Here is a 19,564-nt window from a genome sequence, read left to right as displayed (position 1 = left end):
TCAGGGATGCCATGCGGGGGTCAGGGATGGGATGCAGGGGTCAGGGATGGGATGCGGGGGTCAGGGATGGGATGCGGGGGTCAGGGATGGCGGGGTCAGGGATGGCGGGGTCAGGGATGGGATGCGGAGCTCAGGGATGGGATGCGGAGCTCAGGGATGCGATGCGGGGGTCAGGGATGGGATGCGGGGGTCAGGGATGGCGGGGTCAGGGATGGGATGCGGGGGTCAGGGATGGCGGGGTCAGGGATGGGATGCGGGGGTCAGGGATGGGACGCGGGGGGCAGGGATGGGATGCGGGGTTCAGGGATGGGATGCGGGGGTCAGGGATGGAATGCGGAGGTCAGGGATGGCGGGGTCAGGGATGGGATGCGGAGCTCAGGGATGCGATGCGGGGGTCAGGGATGGGATGCGGGGGTCAGGGATGGGATGCTGGGGTCAGGGATGCGATGCGGGGGTCAGGGATGGGATGCAGGGGTCAGGGATGGGATGCGGAGCTCAGGGATGCGATGCGGGGATCAGGGATGGGATGCGGGGGTCAGGGATGGGATGCTGGGGTCAGGGATGCGATGCGGGGGTCAGGGATGGGATGCAGGGGTCAGGGATGGGATGCGGAGCTCAGGGATGCGATGCGGGGGTCAGGGATGGGATGCGGGGGTCAGGGATGGGATGCTGGGGTCAGGGATGCGATGCGGGGGTCAGGGATGGGATGCAGGGGTCAGGGATGGGATGCGGAGCTCAGGGATGCGATGCGGGGGTCAGGGATGGGATGCGGGGGTCAGGGATGCGATGCGGGGGTCAGGGATGGGATGCAGGGGTCAGGGATGCGGGTACCCCCGGCAGGGGGGGAAGCTCCCGTTTCCCGTCGGGCCCCGCGGCGCCGGCAGCCCCTTTGGCTCCGCCCCGGCAGCGCTCGCGGAGCCCGGTGGGGCGGCACCGGGCAGCGACCGGGAGCGCGACTGGGACCGGGAGCGGGACCCGGCCGGGATCCGCCTGGACCGCGGCCGCCATGTGGCCGCTCCGCCTGGGCAGGGTGAGTCTGGGACCGGGGGGGTGCCCTTGGCTGGGGGGGGGGTGCACGGGGGTACCGATGGCCGGGGTACCCCGGTGCCCGCAGGGTACCGGTGTCTTGTGGAGTCCGGATGCGCAGGCAATGCCGGTGCCCGCGGGGAGCCGCGGTACCCGGGGTGTTCCGGTGCTCGCAAGCGGTCGCGGTGCACGGGGGGGGGTTCGGATACCCACGGGGAGAGGTCCAGGAGGGGGTCGCTCCCTGCACACCCGTTTCTCCCGTCCCAGCGCCCCTTTGTGGGCGCAGCGCCCATCCGGTGGGTGTCGGGGCAGCGGCGCCCGCTCCTGCACACACCCCCCCCACACTCCCCCCCAGGCTGGGCAGTGCCCCCCACCCCGGCCCAGCTCGGCCCCCGCGGACTTTGTGTCCGGCCCAAAGTCCCCGGGTCGGGGACAGGCACCGGCCCTGGCCCCTGCTCGGTGACCGCGGGTGATGCAATGGGGCAGCAGCAGTTACATCACCCCGGACCCTGCATCAGTAAGAGCTCCTCTTCGGGACCCTGGGCTGAGGGGGGGACCCCAGTGCACAACAACGGGGTCCCTGTGTTGTGACCGGGGGTCTGGTCATCCCACCCCTGCATGCACATGCACACACAGCCATGCACACGCGTGTGCAGTGCTGCGCACATGCTGTGCACTCATGGACGTTCTGGCTGCTTCGGCACCTTCCGAGATGCTCCTGCCCCTTGTTGGGGGGGGGGTCCCCAAGTGCATACCACAGCTGGAGGCAGGACACTGGGGTCTTGCTTCAAGCACTGCCACCCACTGGTCCAGGGGCACTTTAGGGGGTACAGAGGGGCCTGTGTGGTGTCACAGGGTGTCAGCTTCCCCTCTCCCGTGCAGGCCCTGCAGCGATGTGGTGGCTGGGGGGGTACCTGCAGCCAGCGGGCACAGCACGGCACCGCCGCGGCCGCTGCCACGGGGCACGTGCCCGCCTGGATGGGGCAGGAGAGCCTGGCCGAGAGCGACCCCGAGATGTGGGCCCTGGTGCAGAAGGAGAAGGATCGGCAGTGCCGGGGGCTGGAGCTCATCGCCTCTGAGGTGGGGTACGGGCTGCTTGGGGCAGGGGATGCTCACAGTGCTGAGGGGGGCCCTGCTCGGGTGGGAGCTTCACTGCCCCATCTCTGACCCCTTTCTCCCCCCCCCCCCGACCCAGAACTTCTGCAGCCGGGCAGCACTGGAAGCCCTGGGCTCCTGCCTCAACAACAAGTACTCAGAGGGGTACCCTGGCAAGAGGTAAAGAGGGGGAGCAGGTTCTGGGGGTTCAGGGACCCTCCTGCAGCCAGGATGCAGCTGCAGGAAAGGTTAAGGGGAGCCCTGGGGCCATAGAGGGCGCTTCCAAGAGGAGGCTGTCACCTACAGGGCAGGAGGGGAGAACCCCATCCATCACCACCGCTCACTGTCACCCCCTCCCTTCCCCAGGTACTACGGGGGTGCCGAGGTTGTGGACCAGATCGAGCTCCTGTGCGAGCAGCGCGCGCTGGAGGCGTTCGACCTGGATCCTGCGCGCTGGGGCGTCAACGTTCAGCCCTACTCGGGGTCCCCGGCCAACTTCGCAGCCTACACAGCCCTGCTGCAGCCCCACGACCGCCTCATGGGGCTGGACCTGCCTGATGGGGGCCAGTACGTGGTGGTGGGGGGCAGCCGGGAGCCTGCTGCCTGCAGGGAATGGGGGGCACCCTGCCTGATCCTGCACCCCTGCCTTCCCCTGCAGCCTCACGCACGGGTACATGTCGGACATCAAGAGAATCTCAGCAACATCCATCTTCTTCGAGTCGATGCCCTACAAACTCAATGTGAGCTGAGGGGGGGGAAGGTGCTGGGGTGAAGGGGGAATCTGCTGGCCAAGCTGTTGGTGATGCCTCTGAGGTGCCCGAGCTGCTCTGCCATCCCCTGCCCTTCCTTCCCTCCCTCTATGCCAACCACATCCTGGTGCCTGGGAGCTGCCTGGGGTTCCGCTGGGGGCAGGAAGGGGCAGGGGCCTTGGCAAGCTGTCTGTCTGTCTGTCCCTTACAGCCAGCCACGGGGCTCATTGACTATGATCAGCTGGAGGTGACAGCTCGCCTCTTCCGTCCTCGCCTCATCATCGCCGGCACCAGCGCCTACGCCCGCCTCATCGACTACGCTCGCATGAAGAAGGTACCCGGCGGCGTCGCATCCATCCTGGGGGATGCTGCGGTCAGTGGGGGCCAGGGACGACCCATGGCTCCGTGTGCCTGCATCTGCAGGTATGCGAGGAGGTGAAGGCGTACCTGCTGGCGGACATGGCTCACATCAGCGGGCTGGTGGCAGCCAAGGCCATCCCTTCGCCCTTCGAGCACGCGGACGTGGTCACCAGCACCACACACAAGACCCTGCGCGGCGCCAGGTGAGGCCGTGTCCTGCATCCCCCGGGAGGATGCTGCCCGTGCTGTGATGCAGAGGCTGCGTTTCACGCTCTGGAAGGAACAGGAGGGGCCTGCGGGAGGGCGGTAGCGGTGTTGGTGCCTCCACGGGGTGGTGGCAGGAGGAGCGGTCCCAGCTCTTAATCACCCCCAGGTCAGGACTCATCTTCTACCGCAAGGGCGTGCGCTCGGTGGATAAGAAGACAGGCAAGGAGATGCTCTACGACCTGGAGGACAGGATCAACTTCGCTGTCTTCCCCTCCCTCCAAGGGGGACCACACAACCACGCCATCGCCGCGGTGGCCGTGGCCCTCAAACAGGTCCGTGCCGGGGTGGTGGTGGCTGGGGATGAGCCGGCCCCGCACTGATGCGGTTCCCCCGTGCAGGCCAGCTCGCCAGCCTTCCGCCACTACTGCCAGCAAGTGCTGAAGAACGCCAAAGCCATGGCACAGGCCCTGCTGCAGCGCGGGTACACCCTGGTGTCAGGTACTGCATCCTTCCCCGCACCTCTGGGGAGAAGGAGGGATGAGGCTGCAGCATCGCTTGGCTTCAGTGCCCCTGGGCAGCAGTGGGGAGCGTGGACGGGTTGCGGGGGCAAACAGGGGGTGTTCTAGGAGCAGGGCTGAGGTTGGGATGTGGCAGTGAACCAGTCGGTCCCTCCTCACCCCTTTCCCTCGCTCCCCAGGCGGCACCGACAACCACTTGGTGCTGGTGGACCTGCGGCCCAAGGGCATCGACGGCGCGCGGGCAGAGCGCGTCCTGGAGCTCGTCTCCATCACTGCCAACAAGAACACGTGCCCGGGGGACAAGAGCGCGCTCACGCCAGGAGGGCTGCGCCTGGGTGAGGGATGGGCCCTGCCTCCATCCGTCCAGCTCCTTCCCTTGGGGGGGATCCCCCCCTTTGCTTCACCCACATGGGACTTTGGAGCCAGTTCCCGGCTCAGAGAGGGGCCGGGATTGAGGGAGCCCCTTGTTGGGATTGGCCCAGTGCAGACGCTGCCCCTCACGGTCTCTGTCCCCAGGTGCCCCTGCGCTCACATCCCGCCACTTCCACGAGGAGGACTTCCAGAAGGTCGTGGCTTTCATCGACGAGGGCATCGCGCTGGCCCTGGACGTCAAGAGCAAAACCGGTGGGTGAGCAGCAGGGCCCCCGTCTCCCCCCTTTCTGGGTGCCACTGTGGGTGCAGGGGCCTGTGCCCGAGCTGGTGCCAGCCACCCCCTTGCTGCAACGTCCCCCCCCACCCTTCCTCCTGCATCCCCAGGCAAGCTCCAGGAGTTCAAGACGTTCTTGCTGCAGGATGCAGAGACGCAGCAGCGCTTGGCTGCCCTGCGCCAGCGCGTGGAGACCTTTGCTCGTGCCTTCCCCATGCCCGGCTTCCGTGACCGCTGAGCTGGGGCCTCAAACCACCCTTTGCATTCCCCACTCCTCTTTCTCCCCCTGTAGCGCCTTTGGGCGCTGCTTCCCTGGGGTGGGGAGCAGCGTCCCCCTTCCCCATCCTGCTCTCAGTGTTAGGGTACAGAGACACCCCCCTAGATGCTGATGGGAGAGGCCCAAGTCCTTGCTCCAACCTCTCTGGCCAAGCAAATCTTGCACTTTTCTAGGGGAAGGGGGTTGCTAATAAAAGCGGGGCAGAGCTGGTTGCTGTGGAGGTGTTGTGGGTGCTGAGCTGGGGAGGGAGAGGGCAGCGATGGGGTGTTGTGGGGAACAGTGTCCCCCTGAGCACCGTGCCATGGATGGATGTGGGGCACGCACCCGCTGCCTGCAGTTGTGCCTCAGTGTCCCCACCACGGGGGCAGAAGGAGCTGGGGATTTACACTGAGCCCTGGAGCGTGACATCCGCGCTGGGGGGGGGCCGTGGCCCAGGCCCTGGCACGTCCCCCCCTGTCACCTGCTTTGTATTTGCTGGCCAGCGTTCAGCACTGCCATAGCCAAACCAAGCAGCGCCAGGCTGGCGCCTCGGCCCCATGGCTCAGGACCAGGGGCTGCGCACACGTGCAGGGCACGCACACCCATCCACGTGCGTGTGAGCGTGTGTGACTCCCTCCATCCCATCCAGCCCTTTTCCCTCTCTGGAGGGGCTGGGTTGGGACCGGGAGAGGCCCTGGAGCGTGGGAGAGAGGAAACCCAGCACCCAGGGGCCATGAACCGCTGCTTCCAGTGGGATGTGAGTCCCCATCCCAGCCTTCAGAGGGGGAGATGCCTGTCTCCTGCGTTCATGGGGCTGGGAAACCGTGCAGGATCTGTTTTTCCTAACCCACTCCCCGCTCCGAATAGTTGATTACTGTGCTATGAGTTTAATGTAGGCAAAACAGGATGGTGACAGCAGCGTGCCAGGCATCGGTGAGCGCATCGCTCCTGCAGTGATGTGCTTTATTGCAGGTTGGGGGGCCCAGCCCCATGGACTGGGGGTGCTGGGGAGGCAGCGAGTGGCGTGGAGCTGTGGGGCAGGAGAGGTTGATGGGGGCTGTGGCAGAGCTGCCCCAGCACATCCCAGCTGCAGCTCAGAAACTGGGCCGCTCCTTCTTGAGGCTCTTGTAGTCGGTGGAAACTGCCAGAAACTGGAGAAAGGAGGGATGTGATGGGGGAGGAATGTTCCCTCCATCCCAAAGCTGACGTTGCCTCTCCCCCTTCTCCCCTGAGGGGGTCCTGCCTTAACCGAAGCCATTCCCCACCCACCTCAGAGGCCCCCAGTTCACCCAGTGCTCACTTTATACTGGTCCGTGGGGCTCAGCTTATTCCAGGGCTCAGGATTATTCTTCCGATCCCAGCTGCAAGGTCATGAGCATCTATAAGGGGAGGGGGGAGACAGACCAGCACCCCCACCACCCCCATTTTACCCCATTAATGCCCCCAGCCCTCTGATGCTGCTGTGATTGGGGTGAGGACTTGTTTGGGGTGGGGGACACACACACCAGGCAGGCACATCCCTGCCCAGGCTTGTGCCACGGCCATGGCCTGACTCACCAAACCGCAGCCTGGCAAGCACCACGGCACCGGTGCTACGTGCAGGGGTGCACATCTGCCTCCCCCCCCCCCCCCCAGCCGCCCCATCCCTCTGCCCCACTGCCTGTGAGCCTGCAAGGGGAGCGCTGGTGTCGCTCAGATGAAGCCGTCCCAAGGAGGACACGTCCCATCCCGTCCCGTTGTGGGAGGCCAGCAGCGCTGTGGGATGGGTCCCTGGAGAGCATCCCCCCCCCCCCCCTCCATCCTCCTGCAATCCGCTGGTGTTGGCCAAGAGCAGAATTTTCCATCTGGGAAGCTGTGTGTGCATGCACGTGTGTGCGTGCGTGCACGCTGGGGGATGCGGGGGGGTGCGGTGTGTGAATGCGGCCCCCCCAGAGCTGTTTAATAGCATTAACGTGCTGGGGAGAGGGATGCTGCTGTTGTTTTATCCCCCCTCACGCACACATGCGCTTCCCCCATCAAAGACAAGGTGCCTGGGTCTGCTAATTGCCGTGCTAAGTACCCTGGGCAGCTGGCGTCAAACGGAATCAATGAGCGTTTTACCGGGAGCAAACAAATATTAGAGAGGCATTAAGGCAGCGTGAGGCTGCAGGGACCGCGGGCCACTGAGCTACGGGGGGGGGGAAGCAAAGCAGGCTGGTGTGCTGCAGCGTGCTGTCTGTCCTGTGCCAGGCCCATCCGCTGCCGCTCCTCAGCAATCCATCCTCACACCTCGCCTCCCGCTCCTTTCCCATTCAGCCTTGCACGCTTTTCATCTCTGTCCATCCCTCCCTCTCTCCCTGGGTTCCTTCTCCAACCATCCATCCCACTGGTTTCCCATTCCTCTGTCAATCCATCCCTTCCCCACACGGTTCCCCCCCTCCATCAGTCACATACTGCTCTTATCTGCCTCGTCATCCTGCCCCATAACCTCTGCATCTCTCCCGGCCAGAGCAGCAGTATGGGGGGGGGCCTGGTCCCTCACTTCCCGAGTGCATCCCTTCGGGCACTGCTGCACCCATCTTTACTCGCCATGGAGGGCGTCAGAGCCCATCCAGGAGCCTTGTGCACCCCAGGGACACCCCGACCCATACCTGATATCCGGGCTGTACAGGGCCAGCCTCAGCAGGTACAGGACAGCACTGCCCATGCCGACACTGATGAAGCCAATGAGGGGAATGAGCTGCAGAGAGAAGAAAATGAAAAATACCCCAATGAAATGAATATTTATCAGGCCGACTGGAGAGTGAAAGGGAGAGCTGACACACCGGGAGATTTACAGGGGAAATATGGCAGAGCAATCCTGTAGCCGGGCTGCGGTACACAGTGTAGCTGTCAGCTTGAGTGACTGAATTAAAAGAGGGAGAGAAAAATCGGCTCGTGTTGGAGAGGAATTGGATTTGGAATGAGAAATCGCTTCCCCTCCGCCTGCTGCTGCTGCTGCCCAGTGCTGGCGCTGGCTGGTGGGGCCATGGTGTGATGGTGCCCTGGTCAGGGGCTCAAGCTCAGGATTCCTCCCAAAGGGACTTGGTCCTCTTCCCCCCTCGTATCCTTTCCCATCACCTCTGGATGAGGAGGGTTCAATCCATCTTCCCCTGTGCCTGCAGCAGGGATGAGCTGGGCTCACTGGTGCCAAGCATCACTCAGTGACCCCCTCCAGGAGCTGCCCCAGCCCCATAGAGGGTGACCCAGGGGGGTCCCTTCACCGTGCTCCGTGGGTTTCGCATCACGCCTTTGCAGGGCAACCAGCTCCATCTCCTCGTCTCCGCTTCCCCCCCGCCTCTACTGGCGCTGCCAATCCCCAGTGCCCGGGGGGACGTGGCCTCAATCGGAGCCGAGCCGAGGCTGCTTTGACCTCCCCCAAATTGCAGCGGCCCCCGTGCTAGGGAAGGCGGGCGGAGCGTAATGAACCTCCCGCCAAGCCGTGCCCCTGGGAGGGCGAGCGGCAGCCGGCTCCTCGCCGTGCCCATTAGCACGGAGCGGGGCTCGGGGCTGGCGTGCGCCGGGCGCGCTGCGTCGCCGGCAGCCGAACCCCCCTGCGTGGTGTTTGCTGGAGCAATGAGCAAGTGTCCCCACATCCCCCCCGCCCCGTCCCAGCCACCCATTGCACCATGACTCAGGTTCCCATTTGGATGAGGCATAGGATCCCAGAGCGGTTTGGGTTGGAAGGGACCCTAAAGCTCATCCCCTGCCACAGGCAGGGACACCTTCCACTGGACCAGGTTGCTCCAAGCCCCATCCTTAGATGAATAGGGTCCATCCAGCCCCCCCCCCTCTGTTCTCTGCCAAGCATCTTCTTATGGGGAAGACCCCCGGGCAGCCAGATGCATCTCCCTACCCTGGCTGTGCCCCCCCATCCTCTCCCAGTGCCCATGGCCGAGCCAAGCCGTGCTCGCAGCGGCTGCTGGAGCACCGGGCAGATGCCAGCGCCGGTTCGGGGGGTTAGAGGCATCAGCAGATAATGATCTTCCGTGCTGCGTGCGGCTGGGTGCCAAGAGGAGCTGGCAGTAGCCGCTACCCAACCGCGCCGGCTAATCAAGACGAACTCCACAGCGCCGGGAATTGCTGCGTCTGGTGGAGGAGAGTCGGGGCGATGGGTTCGTCTCACCATCTGCTGCTGACACCTTCTGGGTAATTAATGCCTGGGAACAATTAAGGGTAGGGGAGCTGGGGGAGCCGCGCATTGCACAGGCAAAGGGGCTCTGGGGCTGCAGGTGCAGGCGGTGGGGCCGGATTCCCCCGCCCCAAGGCACACACAAAGGTAAACAAGATGTATTGAGGGCTTGATCTTAAGCATCCGGAGAGTCCAAATGCTGCCTGTGTGCCTGCAGTGGTTGCCCTTTAACCCCACTTGGGGGGACCTGCTCCCCAGGACCCCCATCTCCCAGCCGGGCTTGACCGCATCCCGGCCACCACTCAGCACTTCCAGAGTGGGGATCTGGCCCCATTCTGACCACTCCGCCTCCAAAAATAGCAGGAAGGAGGAAATAAATGCATAAAGGTGCTGGGTGAGGTGGGGAACCTGTGCCTGGATGGGATACGGGCGAGCATCCCTTCCTGTGGCAGCACCATGTACCATAGGGAGCGGATGGTGGGATGCAGCCCCAGGCTCTGATGGTCCCCGAAAAGCACCCACTGAGCCGTGCAGCCCCCGGCCATGCCAAACGGGTTTTTGCTCCTGTGCTTCACCATCACGGTGCTCCAGGGCGTGCTGGGGACATTAATCACTGCCATGCAGGCAGGCAGCCGGGCGTGCTGCCTTGGGAGAATCTATTGCCAGGTGAAAGTGCTGATGTACCTGCTCGGTGCGAGCTGGAGCTCATTGCCTGCAATGGATGTCACATCCAAAACTGCCCCAGCAACCTCTGCCAGCAATAATCCTGCTTAACGGCACCGGGCACATGCCAGGCTCTTCACATACAGGCGCCCAGCATCACCCTCCTCTTTACATGCACTGGTTGGGGGCCTCTCTGTGCCTCCCCCCCCCTCAGCTCATACACCATCCTCTGCCTGACAGATGGGGAAACCTTGGCAGGAGCGAGCAGAAAAGCCCCAAATCACCCCATTTTGCATACAGGAACACAGAGCAGCCCTGGTCTGTGCTGTCCCTCCATCCGCTCCCACCAAGCACCCAGGAGCACCCACTTTTCCTTGGAAGAGCCCAGCACCAGGGTGCTCCTGCTCCAGCCCAGGCTCCCTCCCAAGTGCCAGCAGCGCCCAGATGCTCAGCCATGGCTCATCCTTTCCACCCTGGCTCCTTTACCGCCCCAAACCCAACTGCCAACAGCTTACGTGACTTCCAGCCAGTGCTTGCTCCTTAACCCTCCCCAGGCCACCAGCCCCTGCCAGGTCCCTAGGCTGCCGCTGTCTCGGAGGGGCTGTGGTTTATAAGGGTTTGAGCTTCTTTGTACATGAAAACCCTCAGCAGGGGATGGGGCCAGCTCTGAGCTGAAAGGATGGGAGTTGGTGCTTCAAACTGGGGCTGCTGGGGTGAGTGGGGAGGGGGATTGCTTCCCCCACCACTCCAAGATGCCCCCCTGAACACCCACCACAGCGGGTGGACACGGAGCATCACCCCTTGCTCAAAGAGTGCTGGTTGGGGTAAGTAAACCTGTGGGTAAGAGTCGACGTGCCCAAAGCCCAGCCCTGGCCCCTTACGGTGCTGGATGACGGAATGGGGCAGGGTGGCCTCATCTCTCTTTAGTAAAGGGGGGCCGGGGACCCCCGGGACCACCCCGCTTACCTGGAGGATGCTGTGAGAGCCGGGAGGACAGTGCCAAGGGGAAGGTGGCACACAGGGACAGCGGGCAGGTATGGGGAGAGGGACCGGGAGCCTGGGATGGGATTTGGCAAGAGGGAGGAAAAGGGGGGGGGGGGCTGGCAAAGGGCAGGAATTGAGGGAGGAGGGAGAGGGATGTGATGAGAGAAGGGCAATGATGAGCCCGGAGGGATGGGGGCTGCGGGGGTCCCTGCGAGGAGGAGAGGGGCAGAGGGATGGGGAGGATGGGGGGGGTCCCTGGAGGGGGGTGACTCACTCCGGGGTGTTTCTTGACGTGCCGGGAGAACATGGCTCCGAGCAGGGGGCCCTTCATGGCGAGGGTGTGGGGCAGGTCCGGCCGCGACGGCGGGTCCTGGAGTGCGGTCCGAGGATGGAAGCTGGGCAGGAGACGGGAGGGAGGCGTCCGCAGCAGGGCGGGGAGGGACGGGACGGGGCGGGACGGGACGGGGATCCCAGCCCGGGGACAGCATTGAGGGTCCTGAGCTCCTCCCTGCCCCTTCCAGCAGCTCCCGATAACCGCGTTAATGACGAGCTTCGGAATGGGATGCTTGAGGTCCCCGCATGCTGCTGGACCCCAAACCGCATCCGTGCCTCAGTTTCCCTCTCGGTGTACAAGGGGCTGGCCCCTTCCCTCCACGTGCAAACCCTTCCCAGGTTGCTCCGCACCTCCCTGCCAAGGCGAGGGATGAGTCGTGTGATTTGTTATGACAACCTCGCTGATGTTTGCTGCCCCCCTCCAACCTCCCATTTATGATAAATGACACAACACCCCATTTACATTTAGCAATGCAAATCTCCCTGGCGGTACCAGATGCTGCCGTGCATATGGAAACCAGCTCTTCCCATGCACTGGCTCGACAAAAGCCAGGGGAGGTGGATGGAGCAGGGACTCGTCCTCCCTGACCATCATCGTGTGCATCTGCATGAGCAGAGCCTGGCCGCAGCCCTGGGCAGAGCGCGGGGAAGGGGCGAGCGATGCCCACGGCAGGGGATCGGAACTGGGGGGGTTTAAAGGTCCTTTCCAACCCAAACCGTGCCATGATTCTATGATGGTGTCACAGAGGCAATGGGCACAGGCCAGGCCCTCTCGCATGTCCCTCAGTTTTGCTCATGTAGATGCATACATGAACAGGCAGACAATGCACATGGCAACGTGGCAGCAGGCTTCTGCGTATACATACATGCATGCACATACACATACATATACACACACATACATGCACGCACATACACATACATACATACACATACACATATATGCATATACGCATACGTACACATACATACATACACATACATACATGCACATACACATACATACATACACATACATGCACATACACATACATAGACATACACATACATGCACATACACATACATACACATATGAAAGATATGAAAGAAAGGGGGGGGAAGTGAGCGAACGAATTACCTGACTGGGTTTAAACCACGACACACATACATACACATACACGCACATACACATACATACATGCACATACACACATGCATGCACATACACATACATACACATACATGCACATACACATACATACATGCACATACACATACATACATGCACATACACATACATGCACATACACATACACATACACACATGCACATACACATACATGCACATACACATACATGCACATACACATACACATGAGCTCTGGCAATTCTTACCACTGACCTACTGTGGTTTCGGCTGGGAGCTCCAGCCCAGCAGTGCACCCCCATGTCCCCCCCAGCACCCACCCCAGTGCAGCCCCATCCGCGCCTCTCATCCTCACCTCAATTCTTCCAGCAAAGCACAAGAGGACAAAGGGGAAGAATTGCTCTGGAGTGCACGGAAATAAAGCAGCGAGGCCTGAACGGCAGCCAGCGGCGCCGTGTTGAGCCCTTTGTTGATCTAATTAGAGTTTTGAGATGGGATTGATTAAGTGCCACTCCCCAAGCCGGAGCACATCCTGCCCTCGGCACCCTTTGCTGCAGCACAGGGACAGCAGTGTGGCGTGTGTGGCGGGTCATGCCCTGTGCACATGTGTGTCCGTGGTGGGACTCACATGCAGTGCCACGGAGCGCAGCACACAGGACACGGGGAGCCAGGTCCCGTCACAGCCACGTCTGCTTTGGAGCATCCTGCATCTCCGCACCCTGGACCAATGCTCCTGGCTCCCCATGGATAGGCCCGGGCTTCCCGTGGAGATGCAGAGGGATTCCCTGCCCACAGAGCCCAGCTGGCTCCACGCTCATCAATGAGTGTAATTAAGAGCCAGCTTCATCCCGTGCTTCCCTCTCCCGTGGTGATGACAGCGCTTGGCCCCGCTGCTCAGGGCTCAGCCCTGCAGGGTGCTGGGGGTGCTGCTCTGCACCCCTGCATCCCCCCCCACAGCAAACAGACTGCAGGAGCTGCTCCTCATGCACGGCTGCCCCTGCCTGGCACCCTGCAGTTCTGATGGGTCAGCGCTTTTGGGCAAGAGCAAGCCAAGATCCTTCCTGTAGAGACACGCACACACGCGTGTGCACGCCTGCAGGCACGCAGCAACACGTATGTGTGCATCCGGGCAGCTCACGCACATACGTGTGCACGGACGGACACCTACACGTGTACACCCCAGCAGTGGATGCACATGGACACACCTTGGCACACGTGTGCACATGCAACGCATGCTGGTGCCCCCCCTTGTATAAGGGCTGTGGGGAGCTGGAAAGACAAATGGGGGGGGGGCACGGCAGTGATTTTACAACGGCTCCAGAAATATTATTCAAGATGAAGGAGAATCACGGCTGCTGCGAGCGAGCGCGGGGAATTCATCATCGCGAATTGGGTGCCCCCCCCTTTATCCTCCCCCCCCCCGCGACGCCGCGGTGATGAAGTGCTTCATTAATGGGAGATGCTGCAGCTTGGGGCTGAACGTGCCTGCACCTGAGCGTGCATTTCCTTTGGCTCTCAGCCTCTCTATCCCCACATAGCCCCCCCCCTCCAACACCCCCCACCCTCAGCCCCACCGCTTTGGGGTGAGCCCCCCGATGGCGACACGAGGTCACCCCTCAGTGCTAATGGGGTTGCCCTCGCTCAGGCTCTGCTGGTGCTGCCGGAGCCGTAAATCGCGGCGGCTTTTGGCAGGGCGCGATGGAAACCGGCATCAAAAATTCATGGCAAGTAAAGCAAACAAACAATAAACAAACAGCCCATAATTAAATGCCGGCTGAACGGGATGGATTCCATCGCCCTGCAGAGCCTCGCCGCGGGACGAGCCCCCCCTGCCCGAGCAGCTCCAGCGGAGGGCATCGCTCACAGGCGGGCGCTCTCGTGTTGCGACGCCTCGCACAGCCCAAGGTTGGGCTCCGCTTGCCCCTTGCTCTGAGCTCGTGTGTGATGCCGTGCCCGTGCCATGATGTCATGGATCTCATGGACATCACAGCGCTCCTGCCCCGGCCGTGAGCGGGCTCGGAGCGCGCCAGCACCCAAGCGCTGGCCCTGGCACCATCCATCACGGGTGCACGCTTCATTTGTAAGTGGCACCTTCATTTAAAGCGCTATTATCACCCTAATTCCTGCCATTAATCACGCGGTGCTGTGCGATGAGCACCAGGAGAGCCCAACACGGACCCACAAACGCTGCAGGTGGGGGGGTGACACCATCCGAGCACCCCAAGACTCTGACACCCCCCTGTAACGCTGCCAAAAGGTGGTCGAGGTGACCCCCATCCCTGTGCCCATCAGCTTGGGGGGAGGCAGCACCCAGCATGAGGAGGGGACTGCCTTTCCCCATGGCAGCATCCTGGAGGGGGTATTGTGTCCTCAACCCTCACGCTATGGGCTCAGTGGGCTGGGGTCCCTGCCTGCAGGTTTTGGGGTGGCTGTGACACACACACACACACACACATCAGCTCAGTGGCAGCAGGAAGGTGTTTCCTGGACCCGACCCCACAATGAAGCACCCGCTTGGGCCCTGCCCTCGGTATTGATTTGAGTTTTTCCTCCCATAATTCGCTGAAGAAAAGCCCGAGCCCGGAGCTGTGATTTCCAGAGCCCGGTTTATAAATAACCGGGGTCACCAGCTGCCAATTGCTGTAATGCTGCCTTGATACAATTTAATAAACGTAATAGCCTCTTCCTTCATTGTGACAGAGACACTGGTGGGGCCGGCGCTGCGCCGAGCGGGGAGCACGGCTCAGACACGCACACGGCCCCGACACGCTACGCGCCTGGCGTTGCACACACGTGGCCGAGGCGCGCACGAACGCGGCTTCAGACGTGTGCGAGCTGGAGCCACGCGAGCACACGTCTGATGTGCGGGCCCATGGGGGTGATGCACGCAAGCTGCATGGCTGCGACACGCGTGAGCGTGGCTCGGACACGCGTGAACATGGCTCGGACATGCGTGAACATGGCTCGGACATACGTGAACATGGCTTGGACATGTGTGCACAGGGCTTGGACACGCGTGCACACGGCTCGGACACGCGTGCACACGGCTGGTGGTGCTCGTGCACCAACGCTCTCGCTCCGTCGTCGTCGTTGTCCCCCACCGTGAACGTGTCCCCGGGGCCCCCGTCCCGCGTGGGGCCCGCCCGCACCGGGGCCTCCGCCCGAGCTCTGGCGCCCTCTCGTGGCCGCGGATCGGGACCTGCACCGGGCTCGGCACCGGCCGGCACCGCCGCCGCTACCGGACACGGAGCGGGGCACCGGGACAGGGCTTCGGGCGCGGCCCCGCTCAGGATGCTCCAGGGAGCCCCGCACCGGGAGCCTCAACCCAGCCTCCCTGGAGGCCCTCGGACCGTGGTACGGTGGCTCCAGAGCCGGAGCGGGCCCTCCACAGCGAGGAGCACCCCGAGCGGGTCAGGGTCCTGTGTCCCCTGCCCTGCAAAGCCCCCAGCAGCCGCCCCCCCCCTTCTCCGGCTCCCCGTGTCCCACCCCCAGACCTGCTGAGTGATGCCAGAGACTCCAAAATCAATTCCCATCCCCGCCAGGACACGGCGAGAAGGCAACAAATCACAGCCGCTGCTCCGCAGCCCCAGCGCCTCATTTTTCTTCCTGAACTCCATAATAAGAAATCAATGGCAGATGCCGCACTCCTGATGCATCTCCCCTGGGACAAGCGAGTCCTCACCCTCCCCACCCGAACCCTGAACTCATGGGTACCCCCCACCAGACCCACACTGCAGGGCAGCCCCCTCCTTGCCTATAGACTAGAAAGCACCCCCCAAAGGCTTCCCCTATTGTGGGGGCCAGGCTGACCCCAAATCACAGCAGGTTCACTCCATCCCATTGCAGCCTAAGGTGGGCTCGGGAGCCCAACCGTGCCATTGGATCACCATGAGGGAGCCTCACGGCGGTTCCTCGCCCCATAGCCCAAAAGGATGGGAAAAGGACCCCAGTGTCCTGCAGGCAGAGATTTGGGGGGGGGGGGGGGGCCTTGCTGTCACGCGGCAGCTCCAGCAGCTGCAGAAGGGCCTGGGCTTGGGGAGCGCTGCTCCAATTAGCTGTAATCGCGCTTCCCCGCAGCGCCTGACACCGAAAAACCTACATCATTACCAGCAGCGACAGGGAAGGCAGGCCCATGCGCTCGTGCTTAATTGAGTGTTTACAGCCCTGCGAATGGGGGGGGCAAGAACAGCTCTATAGGAAAGCGATACACCCCCCCCCTCCAGACAGAGAAGAGATCGGGGTGATGGGGAAGAGCGCAGCCCCATCCCCAGGCCCCCCGGCAACCCCTCGAGCTCACGGCTCACTTGCAACCGCAGCTGCTGTCAGAGCCCGGCTGAGATCCCATGGGGGGTCATTGCATGCTGAGGTGGGGATGGAATGTGGAGACAGGTTGTGGGGCTGGGGCACAGCAAGGAGGGGGAGCCGTGAAGGAGTGACAGGGACCAGACCCCCTCCTGCAGCCGAGCCCCAGTGGACAAAGCTGTTTTCTCCTCGTTAATCTTTCATAGAGCGAGGATCATTCTGCTTCGCCGCATCGCCATGGACCCCACAACAATGAGCCATGGGGCCAGGCCAGGCCAGGCGGCCCCAGTGCTGGGAGACAGCCGGGGCCAGGGGTCTGCAAAGGGGCACAGCCTGGGGTGTTCCCCCAGTGCCAGAGTGGGAACGTGCTCCCGTGTGTGCTCGTGCAATGGGGACCACACACTGCACATGCACCGACATGCATGGAGATACCCTGTGCACGGATGACCACAAGCACATGCGTGTGCACATAGCATATTGCCCCGTTCCTGGGTGGCCTCACAGCATCTCTCATCTGGAGGTGCTGGAGCTACCCCTCCCCTTCGCCCTCTTCCCACCCAGAACCAACCTATGGGATGGGGCAAGTGGGTCTGAAAGGGGCGTTTTTCCATATCCCCAAACTGGGAACACTGGAGGGGGTTTGGGAATGTGGGGCACCAACGCCCAGGAAGAACCTGGGTGCTGAGCCCTATATGACGCTATGCCTTGGTTCACCCCAAAACAGGGCTTGAGAGGAAGAGGAAGAGGAGGGGGGCTGTGGGGTGTTAAGCCCTGCCCTCCCGCCTGCCGCCTTCTGCTGTGCCCAACTTGAATCGCTAATTCCAGCGAACCCAGGCTGGATTAATTTTCATTTCCCCATGCAAATCAGTGCTAATTAGGATGGATTTAGTTCACATCGCAGGGGCTGTGGGGACAGGCGCCGCGCGCAGCCCTCGGTCCCCAGCCAGCCTTTGGGGTGTTTCATCCGCACTTAACGAGTTGGGAAGGCAGACCCCGCAGTCCGGAGGTCAGGAAGGAGGGAGGGGGCGGCAGGTAGAGCAGGGATTGCTCTGGAATGCCGGCAATGACACAGCACAGCATCTCCCCCCAACCCAGCCCCTCACCAGGGCATCCAAACCTGCCCATCCTGCTCCTATCCCTACGTGTTATCGATGCCCTGATGAAGGCCGATGGGATGCTCCTGGACCACAAGGAGCGGAGCTGATGGGGCAAACACGGGTGCTGGGGAGCGCAGGGGGATGTCGCCATCCAGGGAATGAGGAGCCCCCCTCCCGGCTCTTTCAGCTTTGTTTGAGCCTCCTCCTTTGCCAGCTTTTGAACTCATTAGCACTGCCCGCAGGCTCCTGTTTACGCAGCTTGGTCTGGAGCCCAGGAGGACTCAGAGCAAAGCCAACGCAAGCTGCAAACGGGAGCCCCAAGGCGCAGATAAACCCCACAGCCCCAGGGCCCCCATACTCCTCTGCACCCCTGAACAACGCTGTTCTCCCTCTGGGCATCAGGGAGGTCGGGGCAGCAGGGAGCAGGAGGGGGGGCACTGCCTTTGCTTGGCTGGGTGAGTGGGGGGCTCAGGTAGGAGGCGGGGGGAGCCCTTATGCTGATCCCTGCATGGGGGAAAGCCATAAACAGCCCCGGGGCCGTTCCCTCGACGTGGGGCCAGCCGTGGGGCAGGATGCTGGCCCCAGAAGCTCGCACACAACAGCATGGGGACGAGAACAAGAGCCCAGGGGCAGAAGGAAGAAGGGGGCTGAGCTTGGGGGCTGCAGAGGACTCGGTGCTGTGTGGGACCACGCGGGCTGTGAGGCCGGAGACAGTGACAAACAGCCAGAGGCGCTGCCTGCCTCCTGCCCTCATTAAATCCCCCCTAACGAGCTCAGCACTGAGCCCTGGGGCCCAGCTGGACTCAGAGCTGGTCATTACTGCTGACAAGGACCTGTCAAAGGGGGAGATGCGGTGAGCTCCATCCCGCCCCCCCCCCGCATAGCACAATGGGGTGGGACGCACACACACACCTCAGGACTGGGGGCACCTGCCCCCCAGACCTTGGCCATGCTGCTCCTTGAGGATGGGGTGGACTCAAGGCACGGAGCGGGGAGGTGCTGGGGATGAAGGGAAGGAAGGGCAGGGTTTCGAGGGGACGGTGACGGTGCTGATCCAGGGTGGAACTGAGCTCTGGACCCCCCGGTTTTCCCCCTCCAAGCTCCTCTCCCAGGACCCACCTGGAGCAGGAGAGATGGAGGAGGATGAAGAGCAGGAGGAGGAGGAGCAGGAGCACATTTCCCCCCCCCACTCCGCTTCCCACTTGAGTCCCCCGGCAGAGCCGCTCATTCCCGGGAGCACCCTGGCACAGATAAGGAGCCCCGGTGATCCCCAGGGCACGTTTAATCTGGGACAGGACAGTTATTGGATAAATACCATGAATATGTAAATTGCATTTATGCTGATTTACGGCTGGGGGGGCAGGTGGGGAGCGGAGAGATGGGTTAGTTTGGTTTTAATGCATTTATTTCCCTGCCTGGAGATGGAGAACAATCTCGGAGCGCTGCATCTGCCAAGACAGAGGAGGTGATTTAGGCAGAGCCGTGCAGATGGGAGCACCCCAGGGCTGGGATGTGAGCTTGGGGAGGGGGGGCGAAGCAGCACCCCAACACTTCCACCTCCCACCGCACCCCCTGGGGCTCAGCATCCTTACAGGCACCCCAAAAAGGGGGTGCAGGAGGTGGCTGCCCCCATCCCCTCCGTGCCAGCGCTGCTCTCCCGGGATGATGTATGGGTCCAGCACAAGAGCCGCGCTATTCCAATTAATTCCTGGGCCTTGCAAAGTCTCCTGACCTTTCACGAGCCGCAGCGAGGAATTGAGGTGATTAATCTGGTAGGTCGGGGTGGCTCCTCCACTCCGACATTGCCCGGGTGCTACATGGGGTGGGTGCCAGACCCTTTGCAGCCAGAGGGCTGCTGAGCCTCCGCAATCACAGCCCCTGTCTGCACACAGCTGGAGCACGGCCAGATGTGGACCCCAGCAACCAAGTGAGACCAAGTCCCTCCCGACCCGTCACCATGCAAAGGACTCACTCCTGCTTGTACCCCCCGCCTTGCCAGAAGCATCTGGGATGGAGCTGGGAGGGGGGAATCACCCCTTAACTGATGAACC

The 19,564-nt window shown here is 62.6% G+C and overlaps 2 protein-coding genes across 3 annotated transcripts in view; one reads left to right on the top strand and one right to left on the bottom strand.

Moving 5' to 3' along the window:
- The window catches only part of SHMT2 (serine hydroxymethyltransferase 2), a 33,371-nt gene extending 28,281 nt beyond the window's left edge, over positions 1–5,090 (top strand). The window contains exons 2-13 of one of the 2 annotated variants that reach the window (XM_057418798.1): positions 981–1,030; positions 1,909–2,106; positions 2,222–2,301; positions 2,488–2,688; positions 2,780–2,861; positions 3,082–3,204; positions 3,294–3,433; positions 3,604–3,769; positions 3,836–3,935; positions 4,135–4,290; positions 4,472–4,579; positions 4,712–5,090. In XM_057418798.1, the coding sequence (XP_057274781.1) occupies positions 1,007–1,030; positions 1,909–2,106; positions 2,222–2,301; positions 2,488–2,688; positions 2,780–2,861; positions 3,082–3,204; positions 3,294–3,433; positions 3,604–3,769; positions 3,836–3,935; positions 4,135–4,290; positions 4,472–4,579; positions 4,712–4,839 (1,506 nt within the window). In that variant the 5' untranslated portion in view covers positions 981–1,006 and the 3' untranslated portion in view covers positions 4,840–5,090. Of the gene's footprint in view, positions 1–887; positions 1,031–1,908; positions 2,107–2,221; positions 2,302–2,487; positions 2,689–2,779; positions 2,862–3,081; positions 3,205–3,293; positions 3,434–3,603; positions 3,770–3,835; positions 3,936–4,134; positions 4,291–4,471; positions 4,580–4,711 lie in introns of those variants that run through there. The other variant, XM_057418792.1, reaches the window with a different exon arrangement.
- A 618-nt stretch (positions 5,091–5,708) lies between these two features.
- Positions 5,709–11,068, bottom strand: NDUFA4L2 (NDUFA4 mitochondrial complex associated like 2). The gene is made up of 4 exons (XM_057418782.1): positions 10,929–11,068; positions 7,488–7,576; positions 6,158–6,218; positions 5,709–6,008 (listed from the first exon to the last, which is right to left on the bottom strand). Exons 1-4 carry the CDS (start codon positions 10,983–10,985, stop codon positions 5,952–5,954), a joined length of 264 nt encoding a protein of 87 aa, XP_057274765.1. The 5' UTR covers positions 10,986–11,068; the 3' UTR covers positions 5,709–5,951.
- Positions 11,069–19,564: the final 8,496 nt, after the last annotated feature.

The sequence above is a fragment of the Pezoporus wallicus genome, unplaced genomic scaffold (genome assembly GCF_028554395.1).
Source record: "Pezoporus wallicus isolate ANWC-B61680 ecotype Strahan unplaced genomic scaffold, APGP_CSIRO_Pwel_v1 contig_14114, whole genome shotgun sequence".
Taxonomy (NCBI): domain Eukaryota; kingdom Metazoa; phylum Chordata; class Aves; order Psittaciformes; family Psittacidae; genus Pezoporus; species Pezoporus wallicus.
The sequence above is the reverse complement of the archived record's forward strand: the minus strand, read 5'-3'. Positions and strand labels throughout refer to the sequence as shown.

Bases quoted from the DNA above. Each gene is read 5' to 3' on its own strand.
- NDUFA4L2 (XM_057418782.1), bottom strand. From the start codon at position 10,985: ATGAAGGGCCCCCTGCTCGGAGCCATGTTCTCCCGGCACGTCAAGAAA. The intron at 7,577-10,928 runs GTGAGTCACCCC...TTCTCTCTGCAG, and splicing joins ACGTCAAGAAACACCCCGGA to CTCATTCCCCTCATTGGCTT. The intron at 6,219-7,487 runs GTATGGGTCGGG...ATGACCTTGCAG, and splicing joins CTGTACAGCCCGGATATCAG to CTGGGATCGGAAGAATAATC.